Source organism: Bufo gargarizans, chromosome 3 (genome assembly GCF_014858855.1).
Source record: "Bufo gargarizans isolate SCDJY-AF-19 chromosome 3, ASM1485885v1, whole genome shotgun sequence".
NCBI lineage: Eukaryota > Metazoa > Chordata > Amphibia > Anura > Bufonidae > Bufo > Bufo gargarizans.
Window position 1 is genome coordinate 569,100,014 of NC_058082.1, and position 21,871 is coordinate 569,121,884.

The 21,871-nt window shown below is 42.6% G+C and overlaps 1 protein-coding gene across 1 annotated transcript in view; it reads left to right on the plus strand.

Annotated features, from left to right (window-relative positions):
- Positions 1 to 21,871, plus strand: part of LOC122930736 (solute carrier family 13 member 5-like) — an 85,513-nt gene that overhangs the window by 35,373 nt on the left and 28,269 nt on the right. Inside the window, exons 2-6 of the mRNA XM_044284311.1 lie at positions 5,577 to 5,705; positions 9,326 to 9,462; positions 14,207 to 14,418; positions 15,549 to 15,602; positions 20,091 to 20,262. Of these exons, the coding sequence (XP_044140246.1) occupies positions 5,577 to 5,705; positions 9,326 to 9,462; positions 14,207 to 14,418; positions 15,549 to 15,602; positions 20,091 to 20,262 (704 nt within the window). The remainder of the gene's footprint in view (positions 1 to 5,576; positions 5,706 to 9,325; positions 9,463 to 14,206; positions 14,419 to 15,548; positions 15,603 to 20,090; positions 20,263 to 21,871) is intronic.

Consider the following 21,871-nt stretch of genomic DNA (forward strand, 5'->3'; position numbering starts at 1 on the left):
TATTTAGACATTAGTCCATCTATTACCAGTCCCTCTTGCAGCAAAACAACCCCACAACATGATGCTGCCACCCCCGTGTTTCACAGTTGGGATGGTGTTCTTAGGCTTCCAAGCTTCTCCTTTTTTCCTCCAAACTTAACGATGGTCATTATGGCCAAAAAGTTTCTCAATCTTTCATCAGACCACAAGACGTGTCTCCAAAAATGTAGGTCTTTGTTCCTGTGTGCATTTGCAAACATTATTCTGGCTTTTTTCTGTTTCTTTTGGAGTGATGGCTTCTTCCTGGCAGAGTGGCCTTTCAGCCCATGTTGCTACAGAACTCGCTTCACTGTGGATATTGACACAATCTTACCAGCTTCCGCCATCATCTTCGCAAGGTCTGTTTGTTCTTGGGTTGATATGCCCATGTCGGACCAAAGTACATTCATCTCTAGGACACAGAACCCGTGTCCTTCCTGAGCGGTATATGATGGCTGGACATTCTCATCTTGTTTTTTACTTGTTTGTATAATTTGTACAGATGAACAAGGCAGATTCAGGTATCTTGAAATTGCACCCAAGGTTGAGCCAGACTTGTGCAAGTCCACAATTCTCTTCCTGATATCTTGGCTGATTTCTTTATACTTTCCCATGAAGCTACACAAAGAAGCAGTGTGTTTCAGGTGTGCATTTAAATATATCCACAGGTGTGTCTCTAATTAACTCAGATGTTGCCAGCTTCCAAACACACAACATCATTATATGGGCAGTCCAGAATTGTTTAAAGGCATAGTAATCTTAGTGTATGTAAACTTTTGACATTGCAGAAAGTAATAAAAATGCCTTAAAACATTATCTCTCTTTCTCATAATTCTGGTATAATAATTATGGTAATCCTAATTGACCAAAAACAGGAAAAGTTTATTCTGATTTCCTGTCAGATATTGAGAAAAACATGCATATGTGACTTTTTATATAGTGTGTGTAAACTTCTGGTTTTAACTATATATGAGTGATCTAGGTGTTCTATATAATAGCTGAGTGGTTAGCCCTGGTAGCTTGCAGTGCTGGTGTCATAGGTTCAAATCCATGGAGTTTGCATTAAGTTTGTATGTAATTCCTGTGTTTGCGTTGGTTCCCACCGGGTACTTCCATTTCCTCCCACACTCCAAAGACATACTGATAGGGAACTTAGATTGTGAGTCCTATTGGGGACAGCTTGATGCAAATGTCTGTAAAGCGCTACAGAATATGTCAGCGCTATATTGCATAAAATAAATAAAACATATACATGAATGTCACGTGCTGGAGGCTCAAAGGCAGACCTCCAGGACGTCATGAAAAACAGACCAAGGACCAACAGAGAACTTTATTATATATGTAATAAAATAGCATGACAGTACAATATATGCAGGTTCACCAGCAGACCAGAGGCAAAACCCAGAGAGAGGAGAGCCAGTGAGCCCCGTTCTTCACAGAGCCCCTGGTGGTGGGGATGAACTGGGCCGAGGCCTCACTGGTCGCACCTCCAGGAAGGTCCCGATACACTTGGCCCCTACCTGCAAAGGTAAAACCAGCAGAAACAGACAACAGAACTGGAACCTAAGCAAACACAGGACATGGGACAGACAACAAAACAAACAGGTACCAGCACAGGAGAAGATGCCTGGACCCAAGGTCTCAGGCAGAGCTGCACACAGAAAAGAGATCCCCCCTCTGAAGAACCGAGGGACCCTCTCACGAAGGCAGGACACACATGGGACAGGAACAGAAGCAGTAAGGCACTGCAGGACAGACAGGGAAAGGACTAGATCAGAAGCAGAAGGCACTGCCAGGCTGGACATGGAACAGGCATGGTCAGAAGCAGTTAGGCACTGCCAAGCTATCAGATGCAGTTGGAGCACTGCTAGGCTACAGAGTGGATTCAGACAGAGAACAGGTACAGGAGATCAGGCAAAGCATGGTCAAGGATAACAACATAAACATCATTCAGGACAGGTACAGAAGAACAGACAAGGACAGAATATTAACAACAACACATAACCAGGCGACACCACAAACAAGGGCAGATTACAAAAAAACCTGGGTCAGCAGCAAGGGGCTACACCCAGTAAGGAACAGGACAGAAGATAGACTGACCCCCTGGGTGAGCAGCAAGGTGCAACACCCAGCAAGGCAGAAGATAGACTGACCACAAGCCCCACAGCTCACAGATAGATAAAGCTGCCTAACAAGGGCACCTGATAAACCATACCCAGAAACAGATCATGGAACGTTAACCCCATCAGAACAGGAGTACCAGAACAACAGAACACACAGGCTGCAGTACAGGACATTGCCCCTGGCAACCAGCATACACGGAGTCCACCGCAGCCAGTACGCCAGAGCAAAAACAACCAGTGTCACAGTGACAAACAGAAAATCATCCATATTCAGACACTGTTCATACACAAGGCCGCAGCCAGCACACATTGCAGAACCAGCATACATCGAAACTCTCACAGCCAGTACGCAAAGCGTAAACAGCCAGCCAGCACGGCACCGGTCACAGGAACCACAGAATCCACAAACACAGGCCACAGTTCACACACTACACCGCAGCCAGCACGTAGTCCCAAGCAACCAGCATAAACAGGTGTCAGCCTGCAGTTAGTACACAAGAGAGCATGCAGCCAGTACACAAGAGAGCATGCAGCCAGCCTACCCGGCCACAACTGTCACTGAACCAAACCGTGACAATAAGTGATCTAGACATTATTTATATCTATACAGTTAGTGATCTAGGTGTCCTATATATTTATACAAGAGTGATCTAGGTGTTCTTTATAGTTACACATTCATTCAGACATTCTTTATATTTATACATTACTGAATAAGGCATTTTATATATTTATACATGAGTAATCTAGGTGTTCTTTATATTTATAGATTATACATTCTTTATATTTATACATTAGTGATCTGAATATCCTGTATATTTATACAATCATGATCTAGACCTTCTATATATTTATACATTACTGAGCTAAGCATTTTATATATTTATAGATTACTGATCTAAGCATTTTATATATTTCTACATGAGTGATCTAGGTGTTTTTTTCTATTTATAAATTAGACATTTAGACATTCTTTATATTTATATATTAGTGATCTAGGCCTCCTACGTATTTTCACCTGTTATCCACATTATGTATAATAGTAAAGGCTGCTACCTGTATTATACATGGACACAATGTGTTGTGAGTTGATCTGAGGAAATACTATTGCACAACACAGGTCCCATTGATGATCTGTCTTATTTAGGTACACCTATTTTATCACTTATCTGCTTATATTTTTAGCTGGGAAACCTGCCACCTGCATTACACAAACAAGGTTTTAACTATAGTATGACTATTATATATTTGACAATGGCTATTTTCTTGAAAAGTTGATATGTCCGGTCTATATTTTGTTTAAAGGGAGTCTGTCACCAACAAAACGACTGTTATACCAGGCACAATTTCTTGTACGGCTAGATTAGCTAAATGCAATATCTTTAAGTTAGTGATCCATTGCTTCATTCTGGACAAAAAGTACTTCTAATTAATAAGCAAATGAGGAGTTAAGTGCACCGAGACCGACCCTAGCCACTCTGTGCAACCTTGCTCTGCCTGCCTTCTCTGCCAGACACTGCCTCTCCTTGATTGACAGGGTCATGTTCCTGCATAGTCACCTTCCCTGGCCCTATCAATCAATAAAGAGTGGGAGGAGCTAGGGTGGACTGACTGGCTTGGTCCTGCTCGAAGTTCACTTGACTGCTCATTCTCATATGGATTAAAAGTACTTTTTCTCCAATATGAAGCTAAGGTTCACTATGTGAAAGCTACATTCAGCTGAGGCATTGCATTTACCAGGCATTCTGCCTGGTTTAACACAGAATTTCCTGGTGACAGATTTCCTTTAATGTTATGCTAATGGACCAGTCTAATGTAGGCACCATAGGTGGTCAGGAGGAAGTGTCCTAAAGAACGGAACATGCTGAAATAGAAATAAGCCAGCTCTGCATTCCTGATATGTTGCAGATTTTCAATAAGTCTTTGATTATTACTAGGGTTGAGTGAATCTAAGTATTCAAAGTGGACTTCGAGGAAAAATTCAATTCGCAACAAAGTCAAATTTGCTTGCACTTCATGGTAACAATTGATTTTTCTAAAATGGTGGCTGAAAGTAAAAAAAAATCTGCTCACCTCATTCACTTGATCGCGGAGAGGCCGTCCGCTCCCATCTTGATTGAAGAAAACCTGCCAAAAGACCTACGACGAGTGTGATGACATCACCACGTGATCACGCTGGGAGCGCAAGGTCCTTTGGCAGGTTTCCTTCAGTCAAGACAGGAGCAGACGGCCTCTCCGCAATCGAGTGGATGAGGGGAGTATATTTTTTTTAAATCCCTAATTAACCCCTAAGCAGCTCAATGTTAGTCACAGATGCTGAGATCAGCATTGAAAGCGACATCTGAGGGGTTAAATAACGGGAGGGCGTTGCGATCGCCATTCCTAGTCATGAAGTAATTCGTGACTAATCAAATTTCTTGTCAAAATTCTGCGAAGCTGCCGAATGCATGCTTAAAGATCAGAAGTGCCCGATGAATGAGCATTTGCTTGTTCATTGGGCAAACGCCGGCAGAATTACACTGCAAGATGATCGCTAACGATCATTCATGCGAACACTAGTTAGTGATTATCGGCCGAAATATTTGCCAGTGTAATACAGGCCTTAAGTATACAGAGATAGCTGTCAGCCCCTGATAAGGCCGAATGCACGCGGCCGTGGAACATGGACCTGAGCGGTCCGTGGTATCCCGGTCTGACATCCTGCTGACAGCAGGAGCGCACGGCGCCATTGGTTGCTATGACACTGTGCGCTTCATGCCGACGCTGCACTACAGTAATACACTAGTATAGATCAGTGTTTCCCAACCAGTGTGCCTCCAGGTGTTGCAAAACTACAACTCCCAGCATGCCTGCACAGACAAAGGCTGTCCGGGCATGCTGGGAGTTGTAGTTTTGCAACAGCTGGAGGCACGCTGGTTGGGAAACACTGGTATAGATCATACCAGTGTATTACTGTAGAGCAGCGGCAGCATGAAGCGCACTGCATCATAGCAACCAATGGCGCCGTGCGCTCCTGCTGTCAGCAGGATGTCAGACCGGGATACCACGGACCGCTCACGTCTGTGTTCCACGGCCGCATGCATTCAGCCTAACACTTCCCCCATAAACAATTAAATCACAAAGAAGAGAGATTTAAATGTATAAATTCAAGTTTTACTGAATCTTTTTCCATAAAACTATATATCAATCTGCTCAGCTCCTCCTGCTCTATAACATGCTGCCTGCAGATTGCACAGCCTTTTGTGGAGACAGGTCCTCTCTAATGGCTGATCACCTTTTCACCTGTCTGTACCTGTCCTTCGAACAACCATTACTGCCTTATCCTTCATTTTATAATCCAACCACTAAAATGTTTAATTAGCTACCAGGTATATGTATATATATAACATGGTTTAAAAGGCTGGGATAATTATTTTCCTTTTCTTTTCCTCCATCCAGGAAGCCAGTTGTGCCTACTCAATAATCCTCATGGCTGTGTACTGGTGTACTGAGGTCATACCCCTTTCGGTCACTGCTCTGCTGCCGGTCCTGTTGTTCCCAATGTTTGGCATTCTGGAGTCAAAGCAGGTAAACAGTTCTCCGACAGCTGCCTTTTATGCCTGTGCTTTTAGGCTAGGGCTACAAGGCGACATACTGCGACACGACAGTAGCAAAAGATCCATCCAAGTCGACCATTGACAATCATTCTAAAAAAATAATTGAGACTTTGGTGTGACACATGTCGCAATGTAGCTGTACCCTTACTGATTTCCTTGCTTTTTGCAAATTTGGGGTCTGACACTTTTTACTGCAAAAAATTAGCAAAATTAATTTTTGTTCACGGATTTAAGGCAGGGGCATTGCTACGGTCTTCATCAATCAAGAAGTGACCGCCCTAGTCTCTGTCACCACTTGTCACTATTTTGTTTTTCCTTAGGGCCCTTTCACACCTGCGTTATAGTCTTCCGGCATAGAGTTCCGTCGTCGGGGCTCTATGCCGGAAGAATACTGATCAGGATTTTCCTAATGCATTCTGAATGGACAGTCCGTCCTTCAGGATGCATCAGGATGTCTTCAGTTCCGGAACGGAACGTTTTTTGGCCGCAGCAAATAGCGCAGCATGCTGCGCTTTTTGCTCCGGCCAAAAATCCGGAACACTTGCCGCAAGGCCGGATCCGGAATGAATGCCCATTGAAAGGCATTGATCCGGATCCGGCCTTAAGCTAAACGTCGTTTCGGCGCATTGCCGGATGCGACGTTTAGCTTTTTCTCAATGGTTACCATGGCTGCCGGGACGCAGCCATGGTAAAGTGTAGTGGGGAGCGGGGAGCAGCATACTTACCATCCGTGCGGCTCCCGGGGCGCTCCAGAGTGACGTCAGGGCGCCCCAGGCGCATGGATGACGTGATCGCATGGATCACATGATCCATGCGCATGGGGCGCTCTGACGTCACTCTGGAGCGCCCCGGGAGCCGCGCGGACTGTAAGTATTCCGCTCCCCCGCTCCCCACTACTACTATGGCACCCAGGACTTTAATAGCGTCCTGGGTGCCATAGTAACACTGAAAGCATTTTGAAGACGGATCCGTCTTCAAATGCTTTCAGTACACTTGCGTTTTTCCGGATCCGGCGTGTAATTCCGGCAAGTGGAGTACACGCCGGATCCGGACAACGCAAGTGTGAAAGAGGCCTTACAAAGACCTTTATCTTGGAAAAAAAGGAAAGATAATGTATATAATCTGTATCACTGTATCTGTAACAATCCGAACTCTAAAGTTATCATGTTATTTATTCTGCTCAGCGAATGTCATAAAAAAACTTTAATACATTGTGCGAGAATTGCAATTATTTGTTTGTTTGTTTTTGCCACCTCTGAAAAAAAACTGAATAAGGGCTCTTTCACACCTGCGTTCTTGTCTTCCGGCATAGAGTTCCGTCGTCGGGGCTCTATGCCGGAAGAATCCTGATCAGTTTTATCCTAATGCATTCTGAATGGAGTGAAATCCGTTCAGGATGCATCAGGATGTCTTCAGTTCAGGACTGGAACGTTTTTTGGCCGGAGAAAATACCGCAGCATGCTGTGCTTTTTGCTCCGGCCAAAAATCCTGAACACTTGCCGCAAGGCCGGACCCGGAATTAATGCCCATTGAAAGGCATTGATCCGGATCCGGCCTTAAGCTAAACGTCGTTTCGGCGCATTGCCGGATCCAGCGTTTAGCTTTTTCTGAATGGTTACCATGGCCCAAAAAAGAAAGCCCTCACACAGCTCTGTCAATGGAAAAAAAGTTATGGGACTTGGAATGTGGTGACAGATTTTTTCTTTTTTTTTTTATAAATGTGAAAGTAGTTCAACTTAAAATAAAAACTATATCACCACAATCATATTGCCCCATAGAATTAAATTATTATGTTATCTATAACAAAAGCTAGAAAAAGGAAAAACAAAAAACAATGACAATTTTTTTTTTTTTTCTTTCATTCACTCCCTTCTGACCCTAAAAAGTGGTGAGACTAGAAAAAATATTATGATCCCTAAAGATATGCTGCCAAAGCATATACAGTACTCCAGCATGTGGTGAGATTTATGATAGCGACTGTAACAGTGAAAACACCCCAATAACAGTACTAGCCATACATCACCCATAATGTTGACCCTCAAGATGTGTCCAACTCAGTGCCACAAAAATAGTACGAGTCCCCAGAACTGTACCAGCCATAGTGAATCTAGAACCCTGATTGTCCCAAAGTCTGTTGAGCAGTACTTGCAGCAGAGGCCTCATAACTTGTCCGGAACAAAATGTGAGCCATCCATAGAGACCATGATTCTATTCATGTTATCCCTGTTGATGTTTAGCATCCATGTTGGTCATGCGGGTCTCCTACATGGGCCAACAGAAGCGTCTATTTTACGGTGCTGAATTCACAGATAGCCACCCTCTTGGTCAACTATGTTATTTAGACAGACACAGTATTACAGTACAGGCATGGTCTTGGGACATTGTGGATACACAGATACATTGCTGGAGATTCAAGGCAGATGCCTGGGCCTATCGATAAATTCACAGGGGTGCAGCTATAGGAGATTTAGGGTTAGAGGTTACACACAGCCCGTGGTACCTGAGAGGGCACAAAGCACCCTCTAAAGGGAACCTATCACTGTGCAAATGCAATGTAAGCTACAGGCACCATGTTATAGAGCAGGAGGAGTCATTTATTCATTTAAATTCTGCTCATTCAGTGGTTTGAAGTCCCGGAGTCGGTCCTATCGGTGACTGACAGCCTGACCTCTATGACTGTGTATACAGAGGTACCTGTCAATCACTGATATGACTGCCTCCTGGACTACAAAGTCCAGAAAGAGCAGGAATTTATATGAATGAAATACAGATTTCCCCACAAATCTATATATAAATCTGCTCAGCTCCTCCTGCTCTGTAACATGGTGCCAGCAACTCAGACACCATGTTCAATGTGACAGGTTCCTTTTAAACATAAAAAGACACCCAGCGGCCACTGTTAAAGATTACAGATTTTGCACTGGGTTCCAGGAGCTTCAAGTAAGGCTACATTCACACGTCAGTATTTTTCTATAATCCGAATTTCGGTCCGTTTTTTGCGGATCCGTTGTTCCTGAAAATGTTTCCGTATGTCATCCGTTTTTTGCGGATCCGCAAAAAACGGAAACATGCATACATTTCAATAATCAAATAAAGTTGTTTGGATTTCTTTGGAAAAAAAAAAAAAAAAAAACATTTGCTATGTGTTTCCAGGAACGGATTCCGCAAAAAACGGAAGACATACGGAATGACATCCGAATGTCTTCCGTTTTTTGCGGATCCATTGACTTTGTATTGTACCAGGATCCGAATTTTGCGGAAAAGAATAGGACATGTTTTATATTTAAACGGACATGCGGAACGGAACAACGGAAACGGACAGCACACATTGTGCTGTCCGATTTTTTCCAGGACCCATTGAAAATGAATGGGTCCAGATCTGGTCCTGATCTGTTCCGCAAAAAACGGAACAGATCAGGAAAGAAAAAACAGACGTGTGATCGGACCCTAACACTTGCCATTGAGTAAGACCACCCACTGGACTCCTGAGCACAAAAAGAGCAGAGATGTAAATCAATAACTCTATAATCAGTTCTATGCTCCTATTTGTCCATTATACAATGTGACAGCTACCAATGTTATTTTTCCTAGGTTTGCATGCAGTACCTGACGGACACTAACATGTTGTTTGTTGGAGGCCTAATCGTAGCAGTGGCTGTGGAGCACTGGAACCTACATAAGAGAATTGCATTGAAGGTTCTGCTCATTGTTGGAGTTAGACCTCCCTTGTAAGACCCGTCCTAAGTTCTTCTTCTACCTGAATGTTACTAATCTATTTATGCAAAACACAAATGAACATTTTCATACAGTTAAACCTTATTTGTGCTGTCATATTCTGGCTCTAGGAGCTTTTTTCTGTTCTGAGGACCCTTCACAAGGTTATCGCATAGAATTGAATTACTAATAACCATTGGGCACATAGATATTGTATTTAGATGCAATTTTTGTAAGTGTTTTTTTGGGGTGGCCTTTTATAATTATACATTTTTAAATATGTTTTTGTCATGCATTTTATACAGAAGCCTATGGGAAAAAGCATGAAAACACACTTAGAGGGACACTGGCATTATAAAGGGTCATTTATTTTAAACTGAATGCTCATAGAAAACAATTTTTTAAGAATTTTTGTCCGTTTATCTTTTTCATTTCAGCAGTAGTATGCCATTGAAAATCGATGACAAAATATTGTCCTTCTGATAAGACAATGGATTACCTAAATAGGTCATCCATTGTCCATTTACTGCTGCTGTGAGGAGAATATGTTATTTGAAATGTAATCCTCATAGTCAGTGCAGTTTGCAGGTAAAATTTCTCTCAGGGCAGGTGTCAAAAAAACTCCCCCCCCCAGCCCCTATATTAGGCCCAAAATTGCGGAACGCATGCAGACCCATTTTGCGGACGTGTGAATGGAGCCTAACCCCTACACAGTGTAGAGGTATACTGTATATTGTGTGGCACAGTGTAGTGGTATACTGTATATTGTGTGGCACAGTGTAGCGGTATACTGTATATTGTGTGGCACAGTGTAGAGGTATACTGTATATTGTGGGGCACAGTGTAGCGGTATACTGTATATTGTGTGGCACAGTGTAGAGGTATACTGTATATTGTGTGGCACAGTGTAGAGGTATACTGTATATTGTGTGGCACAGTGTAGCGGTATACTGTATATTGTGGGGCACAGTGTAGCGGTATACTGTATATTGTGTGGCACAGTGTAGCAGTATACTGTATATTGTGTGGCACAGTGTAGCGGTATACTGTATATTGCGTGGCGCAGTGTAGCGGTATACTGTATATTGCGTGGCAGTTTAGCGGTATACTGTATATTGTGTGGCACAGTGTAGAGGTATACTGTATATGATGTGGCACAGTGTAGCGGTATACTGTACATTGTGTGGCACAGTGTAGGCTATATGTGTATAACATAAACATATTTCACATGAAAACTTACAATTACTTGGCTTGGCCCTTGGGGATCTCGGACACCACTTCAACACTTTGGCCGGGGCTCGGCAAAGCTGATGTAGTGTTTTATCCTAATGAGAAAGATTTCATAATAAGGATTAAGGGGCAGAGGGATAGCAAAGCAGGGATAGGCTGGTGCTGCTACTAGGGGGTCATACCATGGGGGAGTAAAAAAGCCCACCATAATGCCCCCCAGTAGAAATAATTCTCCTTATAATGTGCAAAACATACCCCCTCGTAATGCCCCCAGTTGAGCTAATGTTCCCATAATGTGCCAATATAAAATACCTCTTCTAGTGCCCCCGTAGATGACCCCATAGTGCTCCTCTCTCCCCTTCCCCATAGTACCCACCATAATGTGTCCCAGTATAAAATGCTCCTATACAGAGCCCCCATATAAAATACCCCTTCTTTTTAGCCTCTGTAGATGTCCCTATAGTGCCACCCAATAATGTGCCAGTAATAAGTGCCCCAATAGATGCCCCCCAATCATGTACCAGTAAGATGTGCCCCCATATCATGTGCCAGTAAGATGTGCCCCCATAGATGCCCCCCAATCATGTGCCAGTAATAAGAGCCCCCCACCATCATGTGCCAGTAGCCTGAGTGCCCCCCTATCATGTGCCAGTAGCCCCCCTATCAAGTGCCAGTAGCCCCCTATCAAGTGCCAGTAGCCTCCTATCATGTTCCAGTATCCCCCCTTATGTGCCAGTAGCCCCCCTTATGTCTGTGCCAGCAGCCCCCCTTATGTGCCAGTAGCCCCCCTTATGTGCCAGCAGCCCCCCTTATGTCTGTGCCAGCAGCCCCCCTTATGTCTGTGCCAGAAGCCCCCCTTATGTCTGTGCCAGCAGCCCCCTTATGTCTGTGCCAGAAGCCCCCCTTATGTGCCAGTAGCCCCCCTTATGTCTGTGCCAGCAGACCCCCTTATGTGCCAGCAGCCCCCTTATGTCTGTGCCAGAAGCCCCCCTTATGTCTGTGCCAGAAGCCCCCTTATGTGCCAGTAGCCCCCCTTATGTGCCAGCAGCCCCCCTTATGTGCCAGTAGCCCCCCTTATGTGGCAGCAGTCCCCTTATGTGTCAGTAGCCAGTATCCCACCTTATGTCTGTGCCAGAAGCCCCCCTTATGTGCCAGTAGCCAGTATCCCCCCTTATGTGCCATCAGCCCCCCTTATGTTTGTGCCAGCCCAGCATCTCCCCTTATGTGCCAGGATTGTCATTTTTACATATATAAAAAAAAACGTATACTTACCTCCTCCAGGATGCGATGCAGCCTCTTCCGGCCTGTGTCCCTCGCTGGCCTGACGTCATCGCGCCGCCTGCACCGGCCTCTGATAGGCTGCTGGCCTAGTGCTGGCAGCCTATCAGAGGAACAGGGAGGACGGCGATACAGATGAGATGACTTTGGAGATGAGTGAGCGCTTCCACAATGGAAGCGCAGCGCTCACCTCCTGCTGTGCCCTGCCGACGCCCCCCTTCTGACAGCTCCCTGGGCGGCTGCCCGCCCCAAGAAACGGCCCTGCTCATAGTAGGTGTAGAATTGGAGTAACAGTATGACAGCTCTATTGTTCTCTTAATAGGTTTAGATAAAGTAGCTCCTAGAACAGCATTCTAGGATTAGTGTAATGTGTGACGCTGCAATTAAGTCACAGGAGGTACCAAATACTTGTCCATGATGCCCATAAAAGTAATTCTTTGACAGATTTATTAGTAACTTTGAGACCATCATCAGAATTGTGATTTCACCTTAGGGTGAGATTGTGTGCACCATGTAATTCAGAATAAGTTCATAATTAGTCAAATATTTCCATATTATCCAGCATTACATATACCCAGTGGCGATTAAAATTAGAGAACAACACACAATTTCCAAAATGTCAAGGTCGTAGTGTAGTCCTATGTTAATATATCCTAACATGAGTATAATCGCAGTATTTATGGATTATTTTATAAATTGTATTTATTCTAAAGCACAGAATAAAAAAGTAAATAAGATAATTGAAAAAGAACACTGATCAAAATTGGAGAACACTTTCAGATACCTGCAAGTTATTGGTGTTAATCTGGCAACTGGTGCTAATTTCCTATTTAACTGCCAGTCTTACTTTCCAGTTTTCTGTGACTTTGCCAAAATGGTGTGCCGTTCCAAAGTGACTGAAACCCCCTGGCAGCAGGTTGTCCAGATGAATGCCAAAGGGGTGACCCTATCAGCCATAGCAAGAGAAGTTGGTTGTTCCAAGTCTGATTTCTAGAATATTGCGTCTTTACAACATTACAAACTCATTCAAGTCCCCCAAGAAGGCTGGTCGCCCTCGAAAGACAAATGCAAGAGAGGACAGGATAATGCAGAGAATCTCCATGGATAATCGTTTTAAAACTGCAGCTGGAATTGCTCGCCAGTTCAGCACCGAACAGGGTGAGGATCTGTCTCGCCATACATTGTCTCGACGTTTCTCATTATCAGAAAGAATCAAAAGGCTAGACTCCCCTTTGCTGAGGAGCATGTTGTGTGGACAGAGGAGAAGTGGTCCAGAGTTCATTTTAGTGATGAAAGCAAGTTTAATGTACCGTATTTGGGTCGTATAGGAAACAATATGTTTGTCAACAAGAAAGACTGAACCCAAAGTGTGTAAAGAAGTCAGTGAAAGGTGGAGAAGGAAGTGTCATGGTTTGGGAAATGTTTTCTGCAGCAGGAGTTGGACCTCTCATACAGCTACATGGCAGAGTAAACGCAAGTGTGTATCAGAACTTTCTTCAACAACACATGGTTCCTTCCTTGCGTTCATCACTCAATCACCCAGATATCTTAATGCAGGACAATGTCCCCTATCACACAGCAAAACGGGTAAAGCAGTTCCTTGAAACTGAACACATTGAAACAATGAAATGGCCAGCCCAGAGCCCTGATCTAAACCCAATAGAGAACTTCTGGAAAATCCTTGGTGACAAAGTTATGGTCAAGAAACCCACAACAGTCACAGAACTGTTGAAGAGACTGGAAGAAGAGTGGACCAAAATCATACCAGAGCAGTGTGAGAGACTAGTGATGTCCTGTGGCTGCAGATGTGCTCAAGTCATTCAAAGCAAGGGCCTGTACACTTCCTATTGATTGGTGACTGTTGTAACCTTCAGAAAATTTTGTTAGAATCTTTCTCTGTGCTACAGTCATTTCTGTTCTCCAATTATGATCATCAGGTTTTTTGAAAAATAAAGGATTTATGTTGATATACTTTGGATATTTTGGGAAAACACTGTTCTAATGGCATGGTGTACCCCTTACAAAAAATACTTCAAATGATGATCAATGTAGATTACATTATTTCTGAAAAAATCAAGTGTTCATAAATTGTTCTCTAATTTTGATTGCCAGTGGATATTACAGGTGGATAAAACCTGCAAATTGTTGTCCAAAGATGAACTAACACTGTAATGCAGTGGTTCACATACAGCAGGACCACCGCAAGGGTGTGTTCATTACTAACAATGATTTCCTCCGAATTCTCCTTAGATTAATGTTGGGGTTCATGGGAGTCACCGCCTTTCTGTCTATGTGGATTAGCAATACAGCAACCACAGCCATGATGGTCCCTATTGTTCAAGCAGTTTTAAGTCAGCTTAATAATACCAAGCAGGACCCTTCCATTTTGGATCCAGACGGACAAACAAATTCAGAAATGCAACTAGATGAGAAGAATACCATCCCCATGACCAATGTGCAAGGTAAGTGCAGGAACTATTCTGATCTTAATCTGCTCAGTCACTTTGGACAATCACTTTCGACTAAGATTCTCTATTCGCGACCTGCTGCTTCTCTAGAAGAGCTAAATCCAGCAGCAAATTGTCCAAAATAACCATAAACTATATATAACAATATATAATATATATATACTATATATAACAATATATGTGCAACACAAAGTCTCAGAAATCAACTCCTCTTTTGACATGCCTATAAGAATGGGGTATTCCCATCTCAGAGATTGATATCATATCGCTAGGATATGCCATCAATATCAGATAGATGCCAGTCCCACCTCTGAGACCCGCTCCTATCTCTAGAATGGTCCACCTGAAGTGAAGGACAGCACACCACGCATGCGCAGCCCCCCTTCTTTCATCACTATGGGAGGTTTGAAAATAGCCGAGCACCAGATCAGAAATTTCCGGCAGTCGATAAATGTGCTGGTGTGCTCTCCATTCACCATCATGGGGCTTCCCAAAAAAAAGCCAAGCGCATCCGTTCAGCTATTTGCAGAACCCCCATAGCAGTGAATGGAAAGCACGCTTCGAATGCACGGTGTGCTCTCCTTCATGTCTGGGCCCTGTTCTGGAGATAGAAGTGAGACCCGCACCTTTCTGACATTGATGGCATATCCTTCCTAGCCATCAATGTTTCAGATGGATGAACCCCATGAAGGCTCCCCATTGGGTTTTCCGTGGGGGGTATATGTTTGAATACTTGAAAATACTGTCAGGTAAATTAAATGTTGAATACTTGAATATCCTGTCAGGTAAATTAACTTTAATGGGCGAAACAGAGTTAAAAGAATTCATCTCTGAACTCACTTTGACCTGCTTTCTGCTTGTTTTCTGGATTTTTTGTCAGACAGAAAAGTGTGGTAGGCTGTGCTACAATGTCCAGCAAAGCAATGGAAATGAACAGATAGCAGGTCAAACGGAGACCTAAGTCCTTTTCAAGCAGTGGAGTGAATTTACCTGTCGTGGTATACATAGGAATACTTTTTTTCAGAGATGCTATAAAGCAGTGTGAACCTGACCTAGGATGGATGGAAGACAACTACACATATGGTTAGTGTTCGTTATTAACCTTAATATTCTCATCGTTTCAGGCCAATCTGATTTTATGGATAAAAAGAATATCATCCCCTTGACTGATGTGCATGGTAAGTACAGGAATTATTCTGACCTTATTCTGCACATTTAATACCAGTGTTGTACTGTATAACTCTGCATCATTTTCAGGGATGTATTCTGAAACTGGCCCATCCCTGAAATACTGTGCATGGATATTAACTCTCTGGATATTCTCATCGCTAATACAATCACAATACAGATTATGAAACACTTTATTTGCTGAGACGCCTATTGAGAGTGGCCATACCTGTTCGTTGCTTCATATAGTCTCCAGGAAGAGGAGGATTACTGCCAACCTCCATCAAAGACCAGGAAGTGCCAGGGGCAGCTACCACACACACGATAGTCTCTTTCTGTCACAGTGAATCTATTAGGGTACTTTCACACTAGCGTTTTTGTTTTGAGTTCCGTCACAGGGGCTCAATACCGGAAAAAAATGTATCAGTTTTATCCTAATGCATTCTGAATGGAGAGCAATCCGTTCAGGATGCATCAGTTCAGTCCCTCTTACGTTTTTTGGCCGGAGAAAATACCGCAGCATGCTGCAGTTTTCTCTCCGGCCAAAAATCCTGAACACTTCCTGGAATGCTGGATCCGGCATTAATTTCCATTAAAATGCATTAATGCCGGATGCGGCCCCAAGTGTTCCAGCAAAACGGATTTGGTTTTGCAGTCTGCACAAGTGCAGACCTTTAGAAATGAGAAAAAAAAAATACCGGATCCGTTTTTCCAGATGACAACCGGAAAGACATATCCGGTATTGCAATGCATTTGTCAGACGGATCCACATCCGGATCTGTCTCACAAATGCATCCGTTTGCGTCCGGATTGCCGGATCCCTCTGCCGCAAGTGTGAAAGTACCCTTACTGTTGATAGATTTACTTTAAATGTGTTGTGCCATGTTTAAAAGTTTAAAGAGGACCTTTCACCGCTCCTAACATGTCTGTTTTAATAGCTCCATGCATTCCCATGTAATAACAATTCTTATGTCTCTATGTTGTGCCATTCCTTTATTATTTCTAGAAGTTATGAATGGATTGCTAGCAGTCTGCAGTAAGGGTACAGAGGGGAGGTAACCAGTTGGGGGGGTGTACCTGCACAGACTGACTCTATCCAATCAGTGCTGCCATCGTCAGACTGTGCAGGTACACGCCCCCAACTGGTTACCTCCCCTCTATACCCTTACTGCAGACTGCTAGAAATTATTCATAACTTCTAGTAGAAATAACAAAGGAACAGCACAACATAGAGCCGTAAGAAAAGATGCTCCAGAATTGTTAGTATGTGGGAAATGCATGAAGCTATTAAAACAGACGTGTCAGAAGTAGTGATGATTGAGCATGCTCGGCCGAAAACCTGCTAAGCAGCCAATAAACGTGCAGCTAAGTACTGCCCTCACTGTAATGCCAGTAGCCATGTTGGCTACTGGCATTACAGTGATTGGCTGGCTGGAATGCGTCATCGGGTGCTATATAGAAAAACAGTAAACAATTGCAACCAAAAGGTAGCATTGTGTTTTTAATTTTACATTTGACATTTCATTTTAATTTTACATTTACAGAATTAAAGTTTTTGATATGGACTCTATAATGGCCAAGCAGTAGATGTGTAGTAAAGGCACAGATCATTGTAATTCTCAGTAAAAAAAAAAAAAAAAGGCATCCATTAACCACAACTAGAACATCTGCTGACAGTGGAAACATTCTTCTATTTTACTTACACACAAAATACAGATACTCCCAGGATTGTTCTTTGGTTATCAATTGTGGTTTTAAAGGGTTAATATTGTGTTAAGAAATAGGACATTTACATTACGCTGGTTTCTGGTATAGTTTGTCTAAAATTACTTATTTAACTTCACCAATTAAACATTGACCTTAAGATTCTCCTAAAAGTTAATCTGACCGTCTTTTTACTTCTGGACTTTTAAACCTTTGAGCCAATGCTGAATGGTGATTTACATGAATGGTGCTTACATCTGGAGTACATTTCAGAAGAAAATGACCGCACTGTATATGTAATGGCGGAAATATATCGATGTGCTGCAAAACTGGTTTGGTTCAGACTTTGCATTTTTTTTTATTGAAAAGATTGGGGGGGGGATCTAAATACAAAAACTTTATAAAAATTCTAAGTATGGACTGTATAGCAATGTTCATGCTAATGGCCGAGCTGTGTGCACAGAACCTGGCATTCACCACATGGAATCACTAAAGTTCCCTGCTCTGCCTTAAGATTCCCACACAAAGCACAGTATGCTGCTGAAAAAACAGAGGCACATGCCAAAATATACAGTATGTTCTTTAAACAGTTGTCCATGATTTTGCTTATTGGTTGTCTATCCTTAGCATAAGAAACAGTTAAAACAACTAGAGGTGACCTATACCCACCTGTTGATATTTTACTCACTTCACTAGGGAGGGGGAGCATCTAGCTTGTGTCCCACACCACCCATGACAGGGTCGACCAAAGTTAGAATCCCACAGATGGCTTGTGAAGAATCACACTCTCCATTCCTAGGGAATCTTTAAAAACCTCAACATGTTTCGGGGGAATACTCTTATCCCCTTCATCAGGAGAAAAAACAAATACCAAATCCTTTGGCACCATTTGATTTCCATTCTGCTTATCCTTTTACTTTTTCCCTATTGTCTCTTGTTGATGTGGTATTTATCCTCAGGATAGGCCATCAATATCTGATCGGCAGGGGTCCCATACTCTGCACCCCCATGATCAACTAACCGGCTGTAGCTCCTGTGCTAGAAGTTGTCACTGGAACTTCTCAGGTCTGTTCATTGTGTAATGGACGGGAATGGTTACTGCAATGCTCCTCCCATGGAAGTGAATGGAAGCAGTATTGCAGTAACCAGCTCCATCCACTACACAATGGATGGAGCTGTAGAGTTCAGGTGCCGACTTCTGGCAATAGAGCTACTCTGAAACACTTGATCATAGGGGTACAGGGTGTCGGAATGCCAACAATCAGAAACAGATGGCCTATTATGAGGCTAGGTCATCCATAGTAAAATCCTGGGCAACCCCTTTAAGGATTCCATATGAATTTTCAAGAAAATAACTTCTGTGTGTCTCTGTACAATATGGGCCCTTCAGCAAGAAATATCTGGGAACTTGTGCCTGAGGACTAAGGCTCTGTTCAGCAGAAAAAAAAAAAAATATCAGAGAGCCAGATTCATCACCAACAGTGCCTGACAGACACCACTGATTTATAAAGGGCTAGCTGGGTCCGCCACTAAAACCTGCTGCGTTATATTGCAAAGTAATAAAAAAAAAAATAAAAAAAAAAAAAAAAAGACCTGCTGCGTTTCGGGGTGCCAGCTAATAGTATATTAACAACAATAGCTACTGGATCTTTAGAAGGGGATTTATTAATGATATGGGGAATTATGAATAAAAGGTTAACTATCTAACTATGGGACAGAAACACAGGGGACATACAGGTAAGGGGTAGGGGGGTAACTACCAAACTAGTGTTTTGTACAAACTTATATACTAGTCATACACACACACACGTAGCCCATACATTGCCATCCCTGGAAAACCTCCAAGGTACTGTCTGCCGATCAGCACAATCCATTTATAACTTTCAGACACAGTTACAGAAGGTAACACCTTCCTGTAGGTGGCATCCATGAATCCAGAGTTTTACTTCTTCTAAAGGTCAAGCAGTGGGTATAATGCCCCTCTGTGGTGCCCCTAGGAGTTATAGTACCCCCCCCCCCCTGTAGTTATAGTGACCCGTCTGCCACATGGTGCCCCTAGTACTATAGTGTAGACAAAAAATACATAATACTCACTTGACTCCCCATAATCGTCTGCAATGCAAGCCACTGCACACTTCTGGCCTACGGCCTGAGCTGCCGGCTTCATGGCTCAGGTACTAGCAATGAAATCGATGTGCAACATGCATCGTGGTGCCTGAGATCTGGTGCAGGAGGTTGTGATGATGTCATCACAATATGACCGCCTGCGCTGTTCTTCTGTCTCATAGACCTCAGGCCTAGGTCCTGAAGATGGCAATACAGTTGTGTAGTAGGTGGCAACTACATTCGGGAACTTGGACAAAATATTTGGTGCCCAAGCCCAGGATATTTTGACCTAGCGACACCCCTGAATAGCAGAGTCCATTGTCTATTGAGCAGGTAAGACTTGACCACAGCAGTTGCTTTGTGGGAGAATTGCTTAGGTATTTATGGTACAATTCTAATTTGGTGGAAAGGCCTAAAGACAGAAGTCAATAAAATGTTAAGCTTGAGTGTCCATGATTTTGACAAGAAAAATAATGCTGCATGCTGCACTATTCTTCAAGTCAAATGTAATGGGATCTCCTGAGGTGTGAACAGAGCCTAAGAGGGTCCTGAAAACTGATGTAGGTCAATTGATACTATTGTTTTTACTATACCTAAAGTTTCTAAAGTTTGTACTGAGAGATAACCCATTTGTATCGTTTTCCTGTAGTGTGTCCTTTTAGATCAAAAATGTACTTTTCTTTCTGCAGTTGTGGCCAATGGACATACACAAGACATTTCCTTAGAAGCTAAAGAAAAAAAAGAGAAGAAATTAATGAACAAGGGCATGATGCTGTGTGTATGCTATGCAGCCAGTATTGGAGGGACAGCCACATTAACAGGAACTGGGCCAAACCTTGTGCTGAAAGGACAGTTTAGCTCGTAAGTAGATACAATTTTATGCACTAGTATTGGTCCGTTCACATTTTCGTTAGAAATTCTCTCATAGGACGGAACCAGTACTCTGCTCCTGTGCCAGAAAATTTTGCAGGTGTGTAGTGCCTAACATCAGCTTACTGGAGAAGAGAGTATGACATGTTGTATCCAAGGTATAAAGACTGGGAAATGAGAGTCTTAAAAGAACAGTAAAGGAAATAAATACATTACATAATTGGTTGGATTTGAAAGTACCAGGAGCCAGTGCCAATGTCAAGGGAAACAAGAATAGAATAGTTAACGATTGCTCAATCCATGCAATGCAAATAATAAATGAACTAGTTGATTACATTTGTAAAGGCATATAATTATGTTTATTACTAATCATCTTTACTGTCAAAAATACGTAGGTCTGATTGTTACTCCATTTAAAGGTTTTGTCCAGAATAAGTTAAACATGGCTTCCTTCCAGAAACAACACCACACCAATTCACAGGCTGCCAGGTCTGATCTTATAAGCTCAACGTCTTTCACTTCAATGGAGCGGAGCTGCAATACCAGACACAACCCAAGGACAGGTGTGGCACTGTTTTTGGGAAGAAAGCAGAAATGTTTTTCTAATTCTGTTAACCCACATTAATGTCATATGGACCAGCTTGGGGCTTCTAATATTGAAATGAGTATGCCAGGGTTTACATAGAAGAACTGTAGGAAATGCAGCTCACATCCACAAGTGGTCCATCAGTAGTGTTTTAGACACTTGAAATAGCCACATCTGCATGTTTTCTAATTCTGGTTTGTCTCAACACCAAAAAGATTTGAAGTATTGTTGAGTTGATTGTTGAAGCCTCATACCTCCACCATCTGACAATTTGATATGCAAGATACCAGAAGTTGATAAATCATATGCTGTATCTAAATAGGGTTTCCTATTCAGGTGAAGGACTTATTGGTTACTGGTTGTGTAAGGGATCACTGGTTTACTCATTCATCTAATTGAGTTTGAAGAGTGAATATATTGTCTAGTCTGTACATATATATATATATATATATATATATATATATTAATTGACAGAAACCACTGTCTTGTCTTTTATCTATTAAACTTGAGCTGGCGTCTCTACATCTATTTTGTGAAGGCATCTTCTAGTTTTCCAAAGAAAATCATCTCAGTGTAATTGTTCTACAAGAATGCTTATTTAAACCTCTGATGCGCCTGAGTAGGCAGAACATATGGGAAAGGTTTTATTGTATTATTTTAAGTAAAAGTAATATTAGTTAGTGAGAAAACTTTGTAGAAAGACAATGCGCTGGTTTTCTCACGAAATGTAATGATGACCCCTACCGTATTTCTTCTCTTTCAAACTGATGGATATAAGTGCATGAAAAAGCAGTAAATGGATGTCTCCAGATTGGATGAGAATAAAGTTATATTGAGCAGATTTCTCTGTTGTTAAAGGGAGTCTGTCACCTCCATAAGGCCATATATAGTGCTTACATGGCTCTGTAGCACACCTATACAGGATTGTAATTGTACCTTTGTTCTTTTCTTTAGACTTGCACCAGCAGGAAAAACTAAGTTAAATTCATATGCAAATGAGCACTCGCAAGTGCC